At 52.4% G+C, this 18,503-nt stretch overlaps 1 protein-coding gene across 3 annotated transcripts in view; it reads right to left on the bottom strand.

The window, feature by feature from the left end:
- The window catches only part of TGFB2 (transforming growth factor beta 2), a 53,401-nt gene that overhangs the window by 21,937 nt on the left and 12,961 nt on the right, over nucleotides 1-18,503 (bottom strand). For 2 of the 3 annotated variants that reach the window (XM_016221196.2, XM_016221198.2), the window contains exon 2: nucleotides 17,048-17,131. The exons of the other annotated variant lie outside the window; for it this stretch is intronic. In XM_016221196.2, coding sequence (XP_016076682.1) covers nucleotides 17,048-17,131 — 84 coding nt within the window. The remainder of the gene's footprint in view (nucleotides 1-17,047; nucleotides 17,132-18,503) is intronic. 3 annotated transcript variants of the gene reach the window in all.

Here is an 18,503-nt window from a genome sequence, read left to right on the forward strand (position 1 = left end):
TACACTGGCTCTTATCTCCAAGCTCCTCAAAGGAAAAGAACACGCTCCTGTTCCCCTTTCCAGAAATAACTGGACTGTTCCCGCAGCTTCCAGTAATTGGCGTGGACTGTTGACATGCGTAATGCTCGCGGCAGCCCCTCGTCCCTGACATCCCCAGCTTCGAGGGAAGTAGTTTGGGGTTCATTAGGCATCCCCCAGGGGGCCGCAAGACAAGTAACCCACCCAGCGGTTGGAGGGCAATAAAGCAGCCTCTATGTGTGTGTGTGCAGACACGGCCAAGCACGAAACCAAGACAATTGTGTTTTGGGGTTTCCTGAAATTTGTCTTGGCACGCCGGGGATGGATTTCATTTCACCACCACATCCCAGACGCTGCTGACATTCAAGTCACAGCGATTTCACACGAAATGACCGAGAAATAAACAGCGCATCCGCCGTGGTTTCTGACGCTCCCTCCGCCATCCCTCGGGTTAAACGTAACCCAGCCCCGGAGCATCTGGCCCTGAGAGTGGGAGTCTCCACTTGGGGGCCGGTGTCAGACTCGACATGCCCCTGGCACCTGGGAGTCTAACTAACTGTGTCAGCATCAGCCTATGGGACTTGGCCTCCATCTCACTGCTATTTGATGCTGTCAGCGTGAGCGCCTGGCCCCTCCTGACACAGGGCGGCCAAAGAACATAGCGGTGGAGGCGACCCGGGGGGGTGGCTTTCTGGAGCTGGGACGGACTCGGGGTCTCTGGTTTCTTCTGCAGAGTCCCCAGCACCTTTGTAAAACCCACCTACGGGGAGACACCTATTTCATTTCAAGGCCTCTACACTTCCTTCGTGCCCAGGATGCAGGCCGCCTGGGTGGGAGGGGGGTGCTGGGGTTTAGCAGTAAAATCCTTGGTTGCAGAAAGGGACCAGCTGGCTGCGGCTGCTGGGAGGCGAGTGGTTCACTTAGGGTGTGTCCAGGACAAGGGGCAGGTGCACCTGAACGTGACATGTCCCTTCGGATGGCCTCACGGTGGTTGGCTGTCCGATGGTTGGAATAGGCCATGGAGGCCGCCCTGTCCTGCCGCTGGGTGTCTCTCATTCGTTAAAGCAGGTAAAGCTCTCTCGCTTTGGGGTTTCTTTCTTTTTTTCTCTCTCTCTGCAATATCCTGAGGGCAGAATAGCTACGCTTTCGGCCCACTGATGACCTTTAAAGAGTCCAGTGAGCCCACGGCATCGCTATCCACTCAGCTCTCCCAGAATCCAGCCAGGGCTCCCCACAAGGTCAGCCGTAGGAAGGCGCAATGTGTCGATTCCACTAACGCATTAAACCTGGAAATGTAGAATAGCGTCTTTAATCGCTTCGTGGCTTAGAAGCGCTTTTTATTCTTTACCTCTTGCTAACACCCTGAAAAACCAAGGAGTAGCATCTTTCCAGGGCGCACAAAACGCTGGCGAAATAAAGATTAAAATGCACAGTCGCGGGCACCCTTGCTCATCCCAGCTGAGAGGGCACTTTTCTCCCCAAACAAGCAAACGTCCACATTCCGCTTTCCAGGAAAGATGGACTTTGCCTGCAGCTCCGCGGTGACCGCTGCAGACTGTCCACAAGCTCCATGGGTGCGGCGACTCCTTACCAGCCCGGGGGTCTGTCTAATCTTTCCAGAATCACAGCAGTGAGGCACAGAATGGCCAATGCACGTCTGGCTGGCACGGGGAGCTTTTCTCGGGGCCTCCAGTCGGCTCCTTTGTGAGGCTGCCGCCTAATTACTTCGAGGCACGAAGCTGACTTGTTGCTTTGCCCTCAGGCTAAGCTAAGGAGCAGCCGGGCACTCCCTGCTAGGACTGCAGGCTGTTTACCGATTTCACGGGGCACGGGCCAAGGCTGCCAGCATCTTAAAGTCAGGACTTGGGAGGGAGTAAATATAAAGAGGAATAGACGGTCGGGATTGAGAGAGGGGAAAAAAAAAAAGCAAATATAGCCAATATTCGGTCTCTCTGAAACTCTTCATTGGACTTAGAAATGAGGGCCCGTAAAGGAGCTGCCTGGCAGGTGCTCGGCACTCTCGGCGTCACTGGTGTCCTAATTCCTCTGACTACAGGTCTGTCGACAAGACAAGACAAGACAAGACGGCCTCTCCCAGGGCTCCCAGGCAGCCCCGGACTCGGGCAGATGGCCGGCGACGCTCCCTTCCCTCCGCTGGGCTCAGATATGCTCACCTACAAGTCTACCCAGGGGGTCCCCTTCGGCCACTCAAGGTGATTCTGAAGCCAGCTCTCGTGTCCCCCGGCCTCACTTTTTTCTTTTCAAATCAAACATCCCTATTTCCTTGCATTATTTTTTTCATAAAAACCTTTCACCTTCGTGGATGCTCCCCTCTTTGCTCCAATCTTGAAACTGGGCCCTTAAATCTGAACACGATTCTCAAGGCAGAACAGGGTACAGCTATCACCTTCCTTACTGCGCAACTTATACTTTTATTAATGCATCCCAACCCTCAGTTATCCTCTCTCCCCCTTTCCAAACTTCGCCCGCATGTCTTATTTTCTGTTTTGAATGCATAATAAATTACAAGCCTTTGGTCTCTTCCATCCAAACTATCTTGGATTTGAAGCCCAGCTTGGTAAACCTGTGGGTTCACTTGCAAAGTAGTATTGCAGGGAATTGTCTTAAAGTTGGGAAGGTCCTTAGTGTCTGCCTCATTCAGTCCCCTAGATCACGAACAAAGTTTCTAAGGTGAGTTTAAGTGAAGACAGACCCAAGTCCGAACCAGCACGTCTTCCATCCGCTCAACTATCTCTACACCAGCTCCCGCCACGGTGCCGCTCGGGGACGGCCAAGTCTACGGGAAGGGGCCCCCCGGAGCTGTGCGGTCACACTGATGACACCACAAAACCGTCCCCCCAGTGGCACATTTTCTTCAAAGTGGATGGGCAGGCCAGCCGTGTCCTCCCGAGAATCATCCAGGAACACGGCCGGCGGGACAGGGCTGTGGGAGGTTCTAGAACCCAGCGCCCCCCCCAGAATGCCCACCCTCCATTCGGCAGCCCTCTGAGGGTTAGTTCCCAAAGCGGCTGCCCGGGGAAGCTGACCGGAAGGTCTGGATTGTTCTTTATGCCAAACTCGGGCCTGGAAACTGGGCTAGGAAGGTGGGAGAAGGGGGAGAGTTGCTCGGAAGGAATTTTCAGTTGTCCCGGATCCTTATTAGCATTTCTTACAGTACCTTCCCAGCTCCATTCGAGTTTCAAAGGATGGTGCTTTCTGAGGTTAGCGGGTGTGTTTGCGAAGGGCGTGCGCTCTCCCCGGTCCTGTTTGTGTTGGCAGCGCAGCCTGGGCAATTAAGATAGGGGGACCTGCAGGAATGACAGGAATCCAGAGGAGCTGCGGCCCGCGCTTCGCTTCGTGGGGCTCGGGGGGAAGGCCTGTTCTGAGAGCTCGCGTTCATCGGGGTGCTAAGCAGCTCTCTGCTCCAGGCCAGGCCGCCGCGTGTGAGGGGAAACGAAAACAGGCTTTAAAGGAAGGCTCTCCGTCGCACAACTTGACCGTGGCGAAGTCCTTTAACGTGTTCGAGTGCGTGTTATTTTTATTTAATTATCTGAGAGCAAGCCCAAGAGCTTAGCTCCAATCTTGTGATCTTGGTGTGTGTGTGTGTGTGTGTGTGTGTAGCGGCTATAAAATGGACCCATTTTAATCTACTCTCGGGGACACCGGGAGAGAAAACGGACTCAAGAGTCACAGCCGGGACGTCCAAAGAGTCAGTGCAACCAGTTCCAGTTTATTTTATACCCCAGCAAAGAGGGAAGGCGCTGTAACTTTGGGAAAAGGGAATTCCTAAGAAAAAGAAATGAGTTTCTTGTCTTTAGGGAACCTTGAGCTCTGTCTCACCTTCCTCTCTGTTTTCTTTAGAAGCCTTCAGAAGTCTTTGCTGCTGACAGGGGTCAAAACTCGGGTGATTGCAGAAGCTTTCTCTACACTCGCTTCTCTCGGGACACGAGTGTAGACGGGGCGAGACAGGTGTCTGTTTAGTTCCAGGCCGATGGCTCTCCCCCACTCCTCAAAATGCACTAAGTCAGTCCTCCCTAAAGGAGAGCTCTTTGAATAAAGCCAGGTGCTTCTCACACGTGTTAGGGTGAAGGCAAGTAGAACCCGGGACACACACACAACCAGAGTGAGCTAAGGAGCAAACCAAGGTCAAGGGGTGGACGGTCACACAAAGCCAGCACAGGATGCCCTACAATCGCTGGACCAGCCTGGACCAGCTCAGGTGTGTGAGTTATGCCACCGAAGACGTCCACTTCTTGTCATATTACATTGGTTTTTTTTTATCAGACTATTTATGATCGTGATATAACTGGCATGCTCCATTGTATTAGTTTCAGGTGTATCGTCAGACTATTTTTAAAGGCCGGACAACAGAGCTGGAAGACGGCCCTGTGTCAGAGAGGCGAGGAAAGAGCCAGTCCCATCGTCCCGCCCGCATAAACTGTTGTAGCTTTCGAGTCTGCGAACGAACGAGTTTACCAATAAAGAGCCATCGGGCGACAGGGCACCTGGGACTCTCTCGAGAAGGATCTCAGGCCCTGAAAGCGCTGTAGCGAGCCCAGCACACACAGATGCAGGCGTTCACGGGGAGTCAGTCCGTGTCCCCAGCCCTCAATCACGCCGCCTTTTCTCACAAGGCTAGAGTGAGTGAATAAAGGGAAGTCGAGGGGGGAAAAAAACGGGAATTTCCACCGAGAAATCGCCTGGCTCCCTGCTTGCCTTTGGAAGTGAAAGGCGTGCTGTGGGCAAGTCTCTTTATCAGCCTGGCATCGGGTGAATCAGCCCCGCTCTCTCAATGTGCGCCTTGAAGCGCTCTCTCTGCGCCCGGGGGGTTTTCTTTGGCTACTGGAGACTTCATTTCACACCTTCGCTTTTACGATTTTCCACCTTCAGCTAAAAATACTGCTTTCGGGGTGTGAGTCAACCAAAGCATCGCCCCCCCAAAGCAGGAGCCGAGTGAGTAAGGGCTGTGGCCAGGGGCCTGGGGGCAAGAACCTTTTTAATTTCCAGCCTCATCTGGAGACAGCCCTGAGCACTTCGGGGCAGGGCCAGGGGCTGTTTCTGATGCCAGGGCTCAGTTTCCACACAAACCCTCTCCCCAGAATTTACAGCTATGTGGAGAGCCCCCATGGCAGGCGCGCACACACACACTCCCAATAACATTATCTCACTTACTAGCTCTGCTGATGGACATACAGAGCTCAGTGCACGGTGTCTGGAACTCTGCGCCAGGCCCCTTGTCCTTTAGGAACATGACACGGAGCTGCGCTTGCCCAGAGGTGAAGGGTTTGTAACCCTGGCGCTGGCGTCTGATGAAGACACAGAGACTTAAGGTCTGGGACTCAGCAGACCCCGTCTGTACCCCTGGCTTAGTCACTTCTAAGCCGGCCTGGGGCAAAAATCCCTTCACCTCTTTAGGGCTCGGTTTCCTCCCCTGTAAAATGTGAGTGACCCCCCCTTGCGGGGTGCGGGGTGGGTTGGGAGGGTCAGAGGAAGCGAGAAGCACCAGAAGACGCAGAGGGCGACTTGGCTCACGTGGGCCCGCCTTGGCCATGCCTACGCCTTCTTCACACCAGCTTTACTAAAGTGAAAATCAGGACAGGCCTTGGAACAGGGCCTCGCGCGAGCCGCTCACTCTCAACACTGCATCTGGCATCTGTAAAATGGGGACCGGGCAGCGACTACCTGTAGGGCTGGGGGGGGGGGGGGGGAAGGGTAGCGAGAACAGCTAGCATGTGCCTGGCCACGGTGACACCCCGATATTTAGCCTCTACTATTTTTTTCTTAGGTTCCCAGTTGCCAGCAAAAGGGCTGTTTCAGGCGACTCTTTTGTTCGCCTTCCCGGCTACCTAGCCACCCGGGGATTCCTGTGCAGGCCGAGCTCCCCGGCCAGCGGCCCGCCCCCCAGCCCTGCTCTCCATCTGCAGATGAAGCACCAATCTGGTAAATATTACACTTACAAGGTAACAGGTCTGGAATGCGTGGCATCCCAGGCGGAGTTCAGTTGCTTCTTGGCACCCGGACACGTATACACAGCAGCCCAGGGCCAAACTACATTTGGCCGCTTCGAGCAATTCAAATAAAGATATTAAAAAATCCTACAGCTCTATAAACGTCGGTGCTGTTTGCTAATCAAAGGGATTCGTTTTTTTTTTTTTTTTGGTTTTGTTTTGTTTTTTAGAGCCATCTAAAGAGGACGCGGCGAGCTGATGGCCCTTTTCAGCGTGGGCCCTGAGGAGCACCACCCGTATACGCACCACGTTGGTTTCCGATATATAAGTGACTCCTATGCTTCAGCCCAGCTGGACTCCACTTCCAGGGAGGGCTGCTTTCCCCCCAGACAGACGTGGGCAGTTCCACTCGGGAGTTTGTGTCCTTAACTAGTGCTCCACACTGCCTCGGTTGTGTCACGTGACTGGTGATCACCTTGAGCATGGGTCTGAGTCATGGGAACGTGTCACTAGGACCTGGCGGCCCCGGTGGGTGTGGCCCCGTCTACCACGTCACAGACATTGACCTTGGTCAGAGACATCTCTTTCTGGTTTTTTTAATATGTGAAATGGAGAAAATAATACTACCTATCGATGACTGCCAGGATCAGTGACTCAGTATCCCCAATGCGCGGAGCGTACCTGGAGCGTAAGAAGCACTACGTGAGCAGGAGAAATGAATATCTTCACTGCCCTCAGGGTTACGGTCATCACTGAGCCAGTGTGGGTAAAAGACATTAGATACAGGTCCTTAGCCAAGGGTAGCTTGTTCCTTAGGTAAGTAAAAGAAGTTAAACGCAACGGGACTTACTAGGTCCACCTTTCTCCATTAACTAAGAGCAAGTAGAGAAAGTGACAAAATGAGGTCATATGACGGCCAGAGGCTTACACGTGGGCCTTCGAGGATTTGGACGTCAGGACTGAACGTCTCTCCGTCACAAGAACAGAAAAAGGACACCGTTTTCAACTGGCTTCCCCTCGTTTCCAGATTCCTAACCTTCGCCCCTGTCACTAGGCCCTCTCCGAAGGCATCCCCGAGGAAGACAATGAACGCTGGCTGAGCCTTAGGAAGGAAGGAAGGCTCAGCGTTTTCCTAGGAACAAAGCAAACAGCCCATTCGCTCCGTCTGCTTTTACAATTTAGGGTCACCGTGAGGCCGCATTTCCCCTGCGGGTGACAGGAGGTCAGGTTTCGAGGATGCTGGGAGGACAGCCACAGTCGGCAGACAGACACCCGGGGGGCTTCGCTGGCCCTGGAGGGTGCCCCAGGCCCTAACAGCAAGCAGGTGAAGGCCATCCCTGTGCCCTTTTCACACCGGCTCTTCTATCACCCTCCCTGCCTCTGTCCCTGAGCCCTCCCTGTGCATTCCCCACTCACGCTGCTCCCTAGGTCCCTTCTGGGCAAGGAAACGGAAGAAAAAACACTACAACATACGTAATGAATTAAAACAAAGGAGGGAGCAGCTCATGGGGGGCCTCATTTCAGGAGCTACGGCAGGGAGAGAGAAAGCAGTGCTCGGCAAGGCCTTTGGGGGCCGCAGACTGCGTCCCTAGGTGGCATCTCTCCTGCATACCCAAGGCACTGGGCAGAGTTTCTCCCCACCCACAGCCACCCAAGCTACAGGACAGGACCAGGCTTGCCAGGGGTCAGGCGTTGGTCAAGCTGAACATCACGGGGACAGGGAACCAGCACGAGGGCAGGACCTGGTCTTCCTGAACATGAAGTCCATTAGGCCAGGGAGCCCCGAATCGGATGAATCACCCTGCTGATCTGGGGGGGCGGGGTGCTGAGGAGGGATGTCCTTGTGGTTAACCACATTTTACTGGAGTGTTTTATTGATCGCAGTTGCATTGAGAGAGACATGACTCACACACACGGTATCCGAAGGCGCGTAAAGCGCCGGGTCCTAATGGAATTTCAGTGGAGAGACTGTCGTGAGCTGTGAGGAGCTCTGAGCTCTGCTGTTAACATCGACACTGTCTGCCTCTGTCCCTCAGTGGCTGAAGAAGAGGCTGATTTTCCTACCTGCCTCCTGCCTGGGAGGCCGGGCTACTCACTGCCCAGGCCCACGCGGGCCCACCAGCGATCGAGTCTCCAAAAAGTTGGTTTCATTAACCACGCGCCTTGCCTCTGAGTTCCCACTGCCCTGCGCTTGTAACTATCACTCAGCCATTTATTATGATTATTCCGCTTTGTGTTGGGTAGTGAGCTTACAAATCGGGCTCCACAAATGGGCCATAAGCTACGTGAGGGCAGGAAGCATGTACTTATAAGAACAAAAACTACAGAAGCTCTATTACTAGTTTTGAGGGGCACGTCGCGTGTCATGTAGCCACTGGAATTATCCCACGTGGGTGGAAGGTGAGGGGCCGAGGCCTAAGGAGGGAGCGTGCCCAATGCCATGTTATGTGACTGCAGACATTGGGGCCTCCGCCTGTACCTGCGTGTGTGGTCCCGTGGCCTCCTCCGGGCTGTTTGGGCTGCGCCTCCCGGGAGGGATCCATCCCCACCTGTCTCACCTCGTACCCACCTGTGGGGCTCAGGCACCGAGCCCTTGAGGCAAAACTTGTTCACTTGTTTGCTGAATTCAACGGATTAAAACAAAAATCCCCATATCATTGTTTTCAGGGACAATCCAGGCAGTGCAATAACAAGGCAGGGAGGTGTGCCAGTGCCTTGGAGAAATCGTCACCAACACAACCAGTCCTTTTAGGCAAGTTCCCAGAGTTCTGAGCCCTCTTGATAAAGCTGAAGAATGTCATTCTGCCTATTTGCTTCTACCAATCTTTTTAAAATATGTTTTTATTGATTTCAGAGAGAGGAGGGAGATGTAGAAACATCAATGATGAGAGTCATTGATGGGCCGCCTCCTGCACGCCCCCTATTGGGGACTGAGCCCGAAACCCGGGCATGTGCCCTGCCCGGGAATCGAACCCTGATCTCAGCTCAACCACTGAGCCATGCCAGCCGGGCTCTACCATTTTCTTTTTTATCTGACAAAGCACTTTATTCAAAATACTTAATGAACTACCAATCTATTTAAAAAACACACACCTGGCAACCAACCTAATTTTTTAATTCCTTCTACCAATTTTTAAGCACCATCTCTGGTATTATGTTCCTCTTACAGAAACTGGTACCGCTTTTAAATTTTTCCCTAGACTTTAAAAAAAAAAAAAATCACTTGTTTTATCTCATTGTAGGCCAACTTGATCTTAAAAACCGTGTGGTCAATTTTCTGGCTTCCTATGATGTTCAGATTAGGAAAGCAAGAAAGTCAGGAAGATTGCACTGATCGCCTTTAAGTGAGTGAGTGAATGAATGAGATTAGTCAGTCCCTACGCTATGCAGGCATTTTTGTGTTAGATCATTTCTATTTTTAAAGAGCCATTAAGAAGCAGATTTTTAAAAAATGAATTCCCATTTTAGAGACGAGAAAAGTGAGGCTCGGGAAGGGTAACTGACTTGCCCAACGCTACCCAGCCGGGATTTCCCCCCAGGTCTGCGTTAGGCGAAGCCTGTGTTTTCTTTCTTCCCTATCGCAGACTAACTGTCACACCCCGAGTCCTCTTTGGCTCATGCGTGAGTCACTTTCTTGGCTTATCAACAGTAGGTCGGGATCAAAAAAACACACCACCCAATGTTGACATCTTCGCCGAGTTGAAAGAAAGGGACCACCGTCTGCTCTAACAAAGCGAGAGAAACAGAGCGGCCCATTATAGGAACTCGCCTGTCTAGACAGATGACTAAACAGGGGTCCCTCCAGGGTTAGGCTTGAATTTCCTCCGTTCAGCCTGTTGGATACTTAGTAATAAAAAAAAAAAAAAATTGCTTAAAGGCTGCAGTCCTGGTCCAACCTCTGCTTCACTACCCAGGGAGTAGTTTAAAAGTCATTTTGGTGCAGCCTGGGTGTGTTAAAGCTTCAAGCAGAAATAAGATTGAAACAAGAAGAGCAGGGGCCCTGAAAATACTTGCGTTACCTGGCCAAGGACCCAAGAACACAAGCCTGGCTGTCCCCTGTACCTCCAGCGACAGCGGGGTCCAATCCGGGTGTCCCCGCAGGGCTCCCCGGGGCAAGAATGGGTCGAGGCTGGGCTTCTCTTTCCTGGGGGCTGACAAGTAGCCTCTCTCCTGCTCCCCACCTGCCCTGGGGACTTTGAACTTTGCCTAACTTATGAAAAATGCTATGGAAAGTGTAGAAAAAGTCAGTAGCTGAGGATAAGATATTTCTTTAAGGCTGTTAATATTGCTAAGCTTAGTTTGCAGAAAGAGTCCCCCAGGTTAGGCACCTGGGAGCTGGCTAACAGGCACGTGGCCCCCTGGAGAAACTGGGGGCAAGCCAGTGGGTGAAGCCCTCTCTCATTTCCCAACACGTCCTTAGCAGTATGCAAAGCGCTATTTCTCTTATGGTCCCTATTTGCAAAATTCATTCACTCCCTCACTGAACAAATGCTTACTGGGCGCCTGAATCATTTCTTCCTAAGCGTGGGGACGGAGGGGACCCCTGAGAATGGAAGATGGAATTCCTTGGGGTTTCATTAGGATTTTACATCGCACACTCCAGAGACTGATTTCCCGGGAATGACTGTTAAGAATGCACCGCACTCCACAGGCATCTAAAAGAAGCCGCTTCCACCCCTCGAGTGGGGAGCTGAGAGGACAGAGATGGGCTAAGCTCGGAAGCCACTCCCAGTTTCAACACCAGCATCCAGCCCTTGGGTTCTGCCACCTGCCTTGTGCTTTCATAGATTGTAGGCGAGAAATGCTGAATTTAAAGAAGAAAAACAAAGACATCCAAACATCTTTCCCCCCCTTTTTTCCAGAAAGGATTTCCTAATAATCTAGAGCAGCGATTTTCAAGCTTCCTAACCTCATGGCTCACGTAAGCTGATCACTAAAACTGGGGCACGCCAACCAATATATGCTTTGCAGATCTGACAGATGAAGTAAAGATATAATTTGGAGTCACTAGCACCAGACGGCTACTGCTAAGCTGGCTGTGGTCATTTTTTTATTTGACAATCTCAGGAAAAGAGGTCCACGCCCCAACGAAATAGTCAGGTATTGCATGTTTTAGAGATTTAGGGGGCACGCCGGTTGAAAATTGCTCCCCTAGACACATACTGTTCTCACTCGGTGAATTCTCCTTTTCTGACTCTCATCCTGTCCCTGAAACTTTCTCACTTGTATTGCGGTTTATCATCTTGGGGGAGTGGCTGGTAGGATGCGCTTCGGCGTCAGACAGGCCGAGTTCAAGTTCTGGCTCTGCCACTGGTTAGCAGGGGGCCGTGGGGAAACTACTCGATGCCTGTGAGCCTTGGTTTCCTCATCAGTGAAACCGAGGGCGATAACAGAGCTTATCTGACAGGGATAATACGGAGACTAGCAGGGTGCCCAATACAAGTATTCAATAGCCGATGGCTACCAACTGTCATTGTTTCTCATTTTAGTTCTAAAGACAGAATCCAACCTGTTTATCCATCAGCACTCCCACCCAAATACGGGCTTTTGCTTCATGGAGAAATCCACCCATATCATAACATGGATAGCTTAAACCCCCCAAAAATAAATAAATTTTAGCAAAAGCTGTGTAAACCCCCAAAACAGGTCCTCAACTCCAGCTGCACATTCGAATGCCCCGGAGAGCTTTTTAAAACTGATGCCAGCTCCTGCTCCAGACCAACTGAGTCAGAGTTCCTGGAGGTGGCCCCAGCTTGAGCGTATATTAAGTGGCCCCCCAGGTGATTCTGATGCACAGTGAGGTTGAGAATCTCAAGCAGAGACCACAGCCCTGACGACGGACGCTTCCAGTGAAGGACCTTTGACCTCTGAAGCCCGGGCCCAAAGCTTTGCCAGGGCACCACCAGCATGCCCAGCAGGTTAGCTGTCCTTGGTGGCTCCTCTGCTTAGTTCCCGAGAAACAGCCTGCTCTGCCCCTAACAATACCACCGGAGCAAACAATCCCCGAAGCCACAGTGGCCGCGGCTCCCCAGGGAGCTGCCCTCCCCGTCTCCTCCGGTGGACAATGGACGAGGTGAGCGGCCGCCTGGGGAAAACAGGCCGCACAGCCCAGGAAAACAAAGAAGCCGCCCTGCTGTGGATGTGAACACACGTCAGCTCCACTTCAGAGCGGACACACAATCCAGCCGAACGGTAGAAAAATATGGTCCGGCCATTGCGATGGCAGGGGATCCAAAAGCAATTTAGGCCCCGGTGGGTGCACACAGTTCACAGTCAACACAACCGTTTCGGGAGCTGCATCGCTGCGCACAACAGGGCGACTCAGAAATACGGCTGGCCAGCCACGCGCAAAACAATGCTTTTATTTTTTTCTGCTCTTTCCTGACCCCAGGAGCAGGATGCAAAGTCTCGGCCTCTGCAGCTACTGAGAACAGGCTGTGGAGGTGACCGTACAACTGCAAGCAGGCAAGCTCAGGGGCCATCGCAAGGATGGATGGCTGTCACTGTGTTGAGAGTCACACGGGAGATGCCCCGGGCCAGGCAGGGTCACTCTCCGACACAGCAGTGGGGAGCGTGGGCCTGAGCGATCTACGGGCAGGGCAATGCCAGGAGACCCAGGTTCAGGTTAGACAGGATTCTCGAGAACACGGCACACGGTGTTTAAATCCTTACATTTGCAAGAAACACACAGAGAGAGAGAGAAGAAATAGGACAGTCACGCTCCTGTCTGCTCCCAGCAGGCAGTTAAGCCCTGCAGGCTTCCACGCTCACTCAGACTTAGCCCGGATCCTTATTCCACAGCATCTCCCGCTCCTGCCGGGCATGTCAGGGCTGTGGCACAGCGGGAGACCCTAAGGCTAAGGGACGTCCCTACATGTTCTGGAGGTGAGCCTGACTCCAGAGCTCCCCTGACACACATAAATTTCACACAACGTATCAGGACTTGCTCCGGGGGCCTGGCGCTACCAACCGAGCCTTCGCACCAGGTGAGCCAGCCTCAGTCAGGGGAGCAAGTCGCATCAGAATGAATGAGGACCACGCTTGTGCCTGTCTTACAGGGTCCATCCGCGGAGCAGTCAGGACACGCGCATTATAAAGCTCCCCACAGTTCCAGAGAAGACAACAGCGGGGATTCACCCATGTCACACCCGCAGTCCCCCCTTATCCGCGGAAAGTATGTCCCAGCGCCCCCAGCGGGTGCCTGAAGCCGTGGGGCGATGCAGGCGGGGCCTGGGCTGCCTGTATTCCTCCATCTACTGGCAGACGGCTCTTGTCCAGATGGATGAAGGAATGACACCAACCTCCTGGGGTAAAGCCTTGATGCTCGACGCTTAGAAACTAGAAAGCAAACTCTGGTCCAACAGAAACGCGTTGTGACTGATAAGAAACGTAGTTCTGCAAATTCCTGGGCTTATGACCTCACTGCAAAGTTTAGGCAAATGCACCAGGCGCCGCTGGACAGATCCCAAGACCCTTCTGAGCCCACTCTCTACTCCACACGGGGAAAGGTGGTCTGTCACTCCCTAGGCCCGTGCGTGGCCGCCTATCGGTTTAGTGCCACGTGTCCCGGGCCACCGAGTCGACACAGGCGTCAGAGCAGGGACGGACTCCAACAGCTGTCATCCTGCACGTGTCAGCACAAGGCGGGAGGCCCGAGAGGCTATTTTCATACAGAGAAGGGCAAAGATAGCTTCCTTCCAGAAAGAAAGGGGGTGGGTTTCCGAAAAATCAGGAGGATTCGTTAAACGCGATCCAAAGAAACAGAAAACCTCATTCTACATGCAGAAACCGATGGAGCCTGCCTCTCAGATTATCTGCTAAAGAACGAACTCGCGCAGGTGAGCTCTGTTTGGAGTTCCTGGTACAGTGCCGTTTCCCCTGGAATCCGCTGGGATTCAACTCCAGCGTATCCCACAGACCTCCCCACTGCCTTGCTCACCTTGGGCACCATCCCCAAGTAACAGCCTCAGCAGCCCCTTGGCTACAACCACCCTTCTCCCCTCCTTTTCCGGAGGAAAAGCCCCAGCCTTTGCAATGGCCCCCGAGGCCCTCCGTGAGCTGTCCGTCCTGATTTCTCGGATCTCATCTCCCAGGACACTTCTGATAATCTACGAACCTGTCAGCAACCACACCAGCCGTCCCCGGTACAGAAGGATTCGGATCGGGGAGGGGGCCTGTGTGTCATCAGCTGGCCCGGCAGCTGGGGGACCCTGGATATCTGTATGCATTTGGGACATGGACAGTCCAGGGTCCCCACAGCTGACAGCAGACCTGCCCAATCACAGCAGCCGCCGCCTAGAGCGGCAGCAAACTCTAGTGACACGGGAGTCACCTGAGGGGCCACTCAAACATGCAGATGTTGGCTCTGCCCACCCGGCCCCAGGCCTCTGCAGGTCTGGGACGGGCCAGGGAATCTGCTTTTGATAAAGACCCCTTGGGAGACACCTAGAGAAACACCATCTTTAAATCTTCCCCAAGCTCCTTAAAACCTCTTGCTCAGTAAATACTTGGGGGAAAAAACAAACCTGAAATTGCTTTCAAGACTCGTAATACATTCATTCCTGGGGAGGCTCTTTCTACTGCTCATCTTCTGGACTCTTACATCTTATTAGAAAAACTCTCAGGCAGACTAACCTCACCCTAACCAATATTTGGGGGGACAATGACTTTAAAGAGGGAAACATGGTGTAGCAGTCACACGGCCTGAGGAGCAAGGACAATTGCATCCTCGGAGGCGTTTGTCCAATGAAGCCTCGGGGCCCCCAGGCCCCTCTCCGGGGCCAGAGCAGCCGTTATCAACTACACCCAGGTTGGAGGGAGGGAGTGAGAAAAGCAAGAGGCGCCACAGGCCCCAGGCTCCCTCCAGCCGCTCCCCACGGCTCCTTGGAATGGAGGAGAGGTTCACCCAAGGTGACAGGGATGGCCCTCGAGCTGCTTGGCAGAGCCAGCCTCCACTCAGCATGGAGAAACTCACCCCGACCCTGGCCGCTTGCCGCCTGGCATCAGCTCACTTAACATTTTTACTCAATTACTATTTCTAAGAACAGAGACCAAAAAAAAAAAATCCAGAGCCCCACCGCTCAGCAGTCTCGCATGCAAGGTCTGAGAGGGGCCCCCAGGCTTTTCCCCCAGGCCTGGAAGCGGGGTGCGGAGGCAGGGCCCCCCACTGGAGGGGAATCTGGGTGTAGCCTCCACCAAGCTCCCCCTTCCACACCCTCGGGGACACCCCTGATCTTCCCAGACTTGCTGGAGCAGGGTGGGTCTCCAGTGTTTTTTCACCAAAGGAAGAGAGCAGGTGGCAGCCACGAAGTGCCCGACAGTCACCCCAAGTGAGGCCTGTCGGACAGGAAAACCACGCAAGGAACCCGGGTGGGCCTCTCCATGCGTTTACCGTGGGAGGAGATGAAAAGGAACTTAATCCAGAGATGTAGGTAAGCAAACTATGAGACTGAGGGGCAGGACCCCGAAGAGAAAGCAAAAGGGAGGCGAATAATTAATAATAATAATTTTGGGGTCTCTGCGGTGCGGTGGCCACACCTGAACTTGGATTTTGGCTCTGCCAGCCAGCAGCAAGCCCGATGAGCAAGGACAAGGTATTTACGACTCCAAGCCACAGTTTCCTGAAAAAATGGGGATTTTAATCCTGGTCCTTCCTGACCGACCAGCCAATGCAGGGAAGACCAGGAGGACGCGTCTGAAGTACCAGGACCCGGAGGGGGGGAGGGGGCTCAACATACGCCCTCCTTTCTCATTCCCAGCATTTCCCCTTTTCTCTTCCAAAAAGCTACCGGGGGAAATATCAGACAGTTAACTCCTTGGTTATTCAGACAGTGAAATAAAACACACATTTAGAGATTGACTATGAAATAAAATTCATCTCGCAAAAGAGAACTTTAAAAGCATGGTTGAAACCTTCATTTTTAAAATTTATTTTATTTTATTATTCACATGGCAGCTTCTGGCTGGCCACTCTGAGGCTTTCTGGACTAAAATAAAATGTACAACCTCAATAGAATCGGGTTGTTGTTTTTTAAGGACATCCCAGCTTAGGTATTGTAAATAAAGCATTTTATTCCTCGATACCTAAGAGGGAAGGTTAAGCATCATAAACTGCGGAGTAAGATATGCCAGCCAGCCAGGCATCTATCAGGGCAATGAAAACACTGCGTCTGTCCCTGTCTGGGACGTCTGCCCACGTTTAGAATCAATATCATCCAAACCTTCTCAGAGCCTCAGAAATGCAGAGTGACCCCAGGCCAGGATTCCGGGTCCACTTCCTCTCTCCCTGAGCACGGGTCAAGGGCAGCTCGGGCCACTGAGTTCTTCGTGTCGGAAACATCTAAATTCTATTATTTGCTGTGGCCTCTCATTGCCCAGCGTACAGTAGGCACTCAATAAAAGCCGGCTGAACTGATGAACGCTCCAAATCGGCAAGGAGGGGGACCTCTGGCTTCCGTGCCCCCCCTAACCTCCCACGTGGCACCGGCTCTGAAGGTCAGGGCTGAGTGGTGTGAGCACGTGGCAAGCTCCCAGGTCCAGTTGGCCGGAATCTTGAGCCGTGACAACCCACTTTCTCATGCAACCCAGAAATGACAATAAGATCACAAATAGTGGCATCAGCATAACTCTCCCACAGGCCTCGCTCTAGGACTGCAAAGGAGGGGGGACGGAATCTCCTTTGCATTAATTGAGCAACTACAATGTGCCAGTAATAAGGACATTAATAATGAAAAAAAAAAAGGACCCTTGACATTCTGGTCAAATGGTTCAGCCCTCCAGAGAGCATCCTTCATGGGGTCAAATTGCTTTGTAACCCCTGGGACACAAATCTCATACGCCCCACAGGCCACCCTCTCACATACAGCCATCAAGTCATCATAGGATTTCAAAGCTGTTCATGAGAGTTGCTCATGGAAACGGCCAACTACAAAATTCAGGGGCACCTTCGCCACTGATGAGCGACAAGGCTGCATCTCAGAATTCCAGGTGGCCTCCGCCACCTTCCCCGCAGGACACAGACACTAACGATAAAGTCGATAGCACTACGTGAAATGAGGTATAAAGCAGACGAGTGTACTCACCAAGGTACCCACAGAGCACCTGGGACTGTCTGGAGCACAAGCTGCCCACTGAGCCAGAGGGTGTTGTAACAACTGGGCAGACAGCTAGGAGTTTTAAAAAGCACAGTCAGTCATTAGCTATTTTACCGATGGGAAGCCTCGCACAGAGCTATACAAAGACTCAAAGTGGGAGAGGGGCTCAATGAATGCTCTTACCATTTCCCCCGGAAATATCAGCTCCCTGCTACTCGGGGTTCAGGGGATGAGACACTAAAAACCTACGGGGGGGGTGTCTGGGTTCTGGTCCCAGGTTTTTGGCAGCCCTTACCCAGCAGTCAGACTCCTGAATTCGGGTTTCCCTTGAACACGCTCTCGTGTTAAAATAACAATGTACAATTTATACACCAAAACGTTAAAATAAATACCTTGCCTCTATTAAAGATGACTAGGAGAGGCCTTAACCTCCTCTGACGAAAGACAGCCCACCTATTAAGAATCAAAGTCTGCTTTTCGTTCGCTGGGCCTGGATTTCGGGTTTCTTAAAACTACCTGCCGCATTCCTCCCCCGCAGGTAAGGGCTCCTTCGCCAAGGAGGAGTCGAAAATACACATGTCTGTTCGTCTGGGGCTGCTCAGCTAGAGCTGAAGCATGTGGGGCCCCCTGGATGAGATAAAATGGATTTTCTCCCATGACCGTTACTATATCCTGGAGTTTGGAAGTTCGCTTCCTTTAAAGTAACAGCAACTAGATCGTATACATGGCCCACCGTATTCTTATTAAAAAATACACCCAAAGTGGAAGAGAAAACATGGCTAAGTGTCCCAAGGCTGTCCTGTTGGTGGTAGAGTCCGTGATAAATACGGGATTTTTGCATGAGATGAGGCGGATGCTGCAAACCTTGGGACAAGTCACCCGATTTACCCAGGCCCCCGTTTCTATAAAATGAAATGGACATAATGTGGCCCTTGAGGGTTAATAGAAGATTGAAATGAAATGACGTATTTAAGAGAGACTGACAAATAAAATATAATAAAGGGATGTAATAAATTACTGACCTAACTTATTTGACAGACGAACCCCTGACGGCCTTCCAGGCCTGGCCTGAGTACACTCTCCTAGCTCCTGACACAGGCTGGAAATCCACGCACCTTCCCTTCCCCTGGGGCACGTCTTCTAGAAATAGCTCTGCTGCTATCCAGACCTGACCTGAAAACTGCTTTTGACAAAAGACAGCGGCCCTGTGGATTCCTCGCTCATGTTTTTTTCCCAGATTTGTGCCTTTTATCACTTGACTTTAGAATAGACAGGACTACCCAGCCGGTGTGGCTCAGTTGGCTGAGTATCGATCGATCGACCCATGAACCAAGAGGTCACTGGTTCGATTCCCGGTCAGGGCACGTGCCCAGGTTGTGGGCTTGACCCCAAGCAGGGGGAGGGCACGCAGGAGGCAGCCGATTGACGTTAATGTCTCTCTTTC

The sequence above is a fragment of the Miniopterus natalensis genome, chromosome 21 (genome assembly GCF_054644295.1).
Source record: "Miniopterus natalensis isolate mMinNat1 chromosome 21, mMinNat1.hap1, whole genome shotgun sequence".
NCBI classification, from domain to species: domain Eukaryota; kingdom Metazoa; phylum Chordata; class Mammalia; order Chiroptera; family Miniopteridae; genus Miniopterus; species Miniopterus natalensis.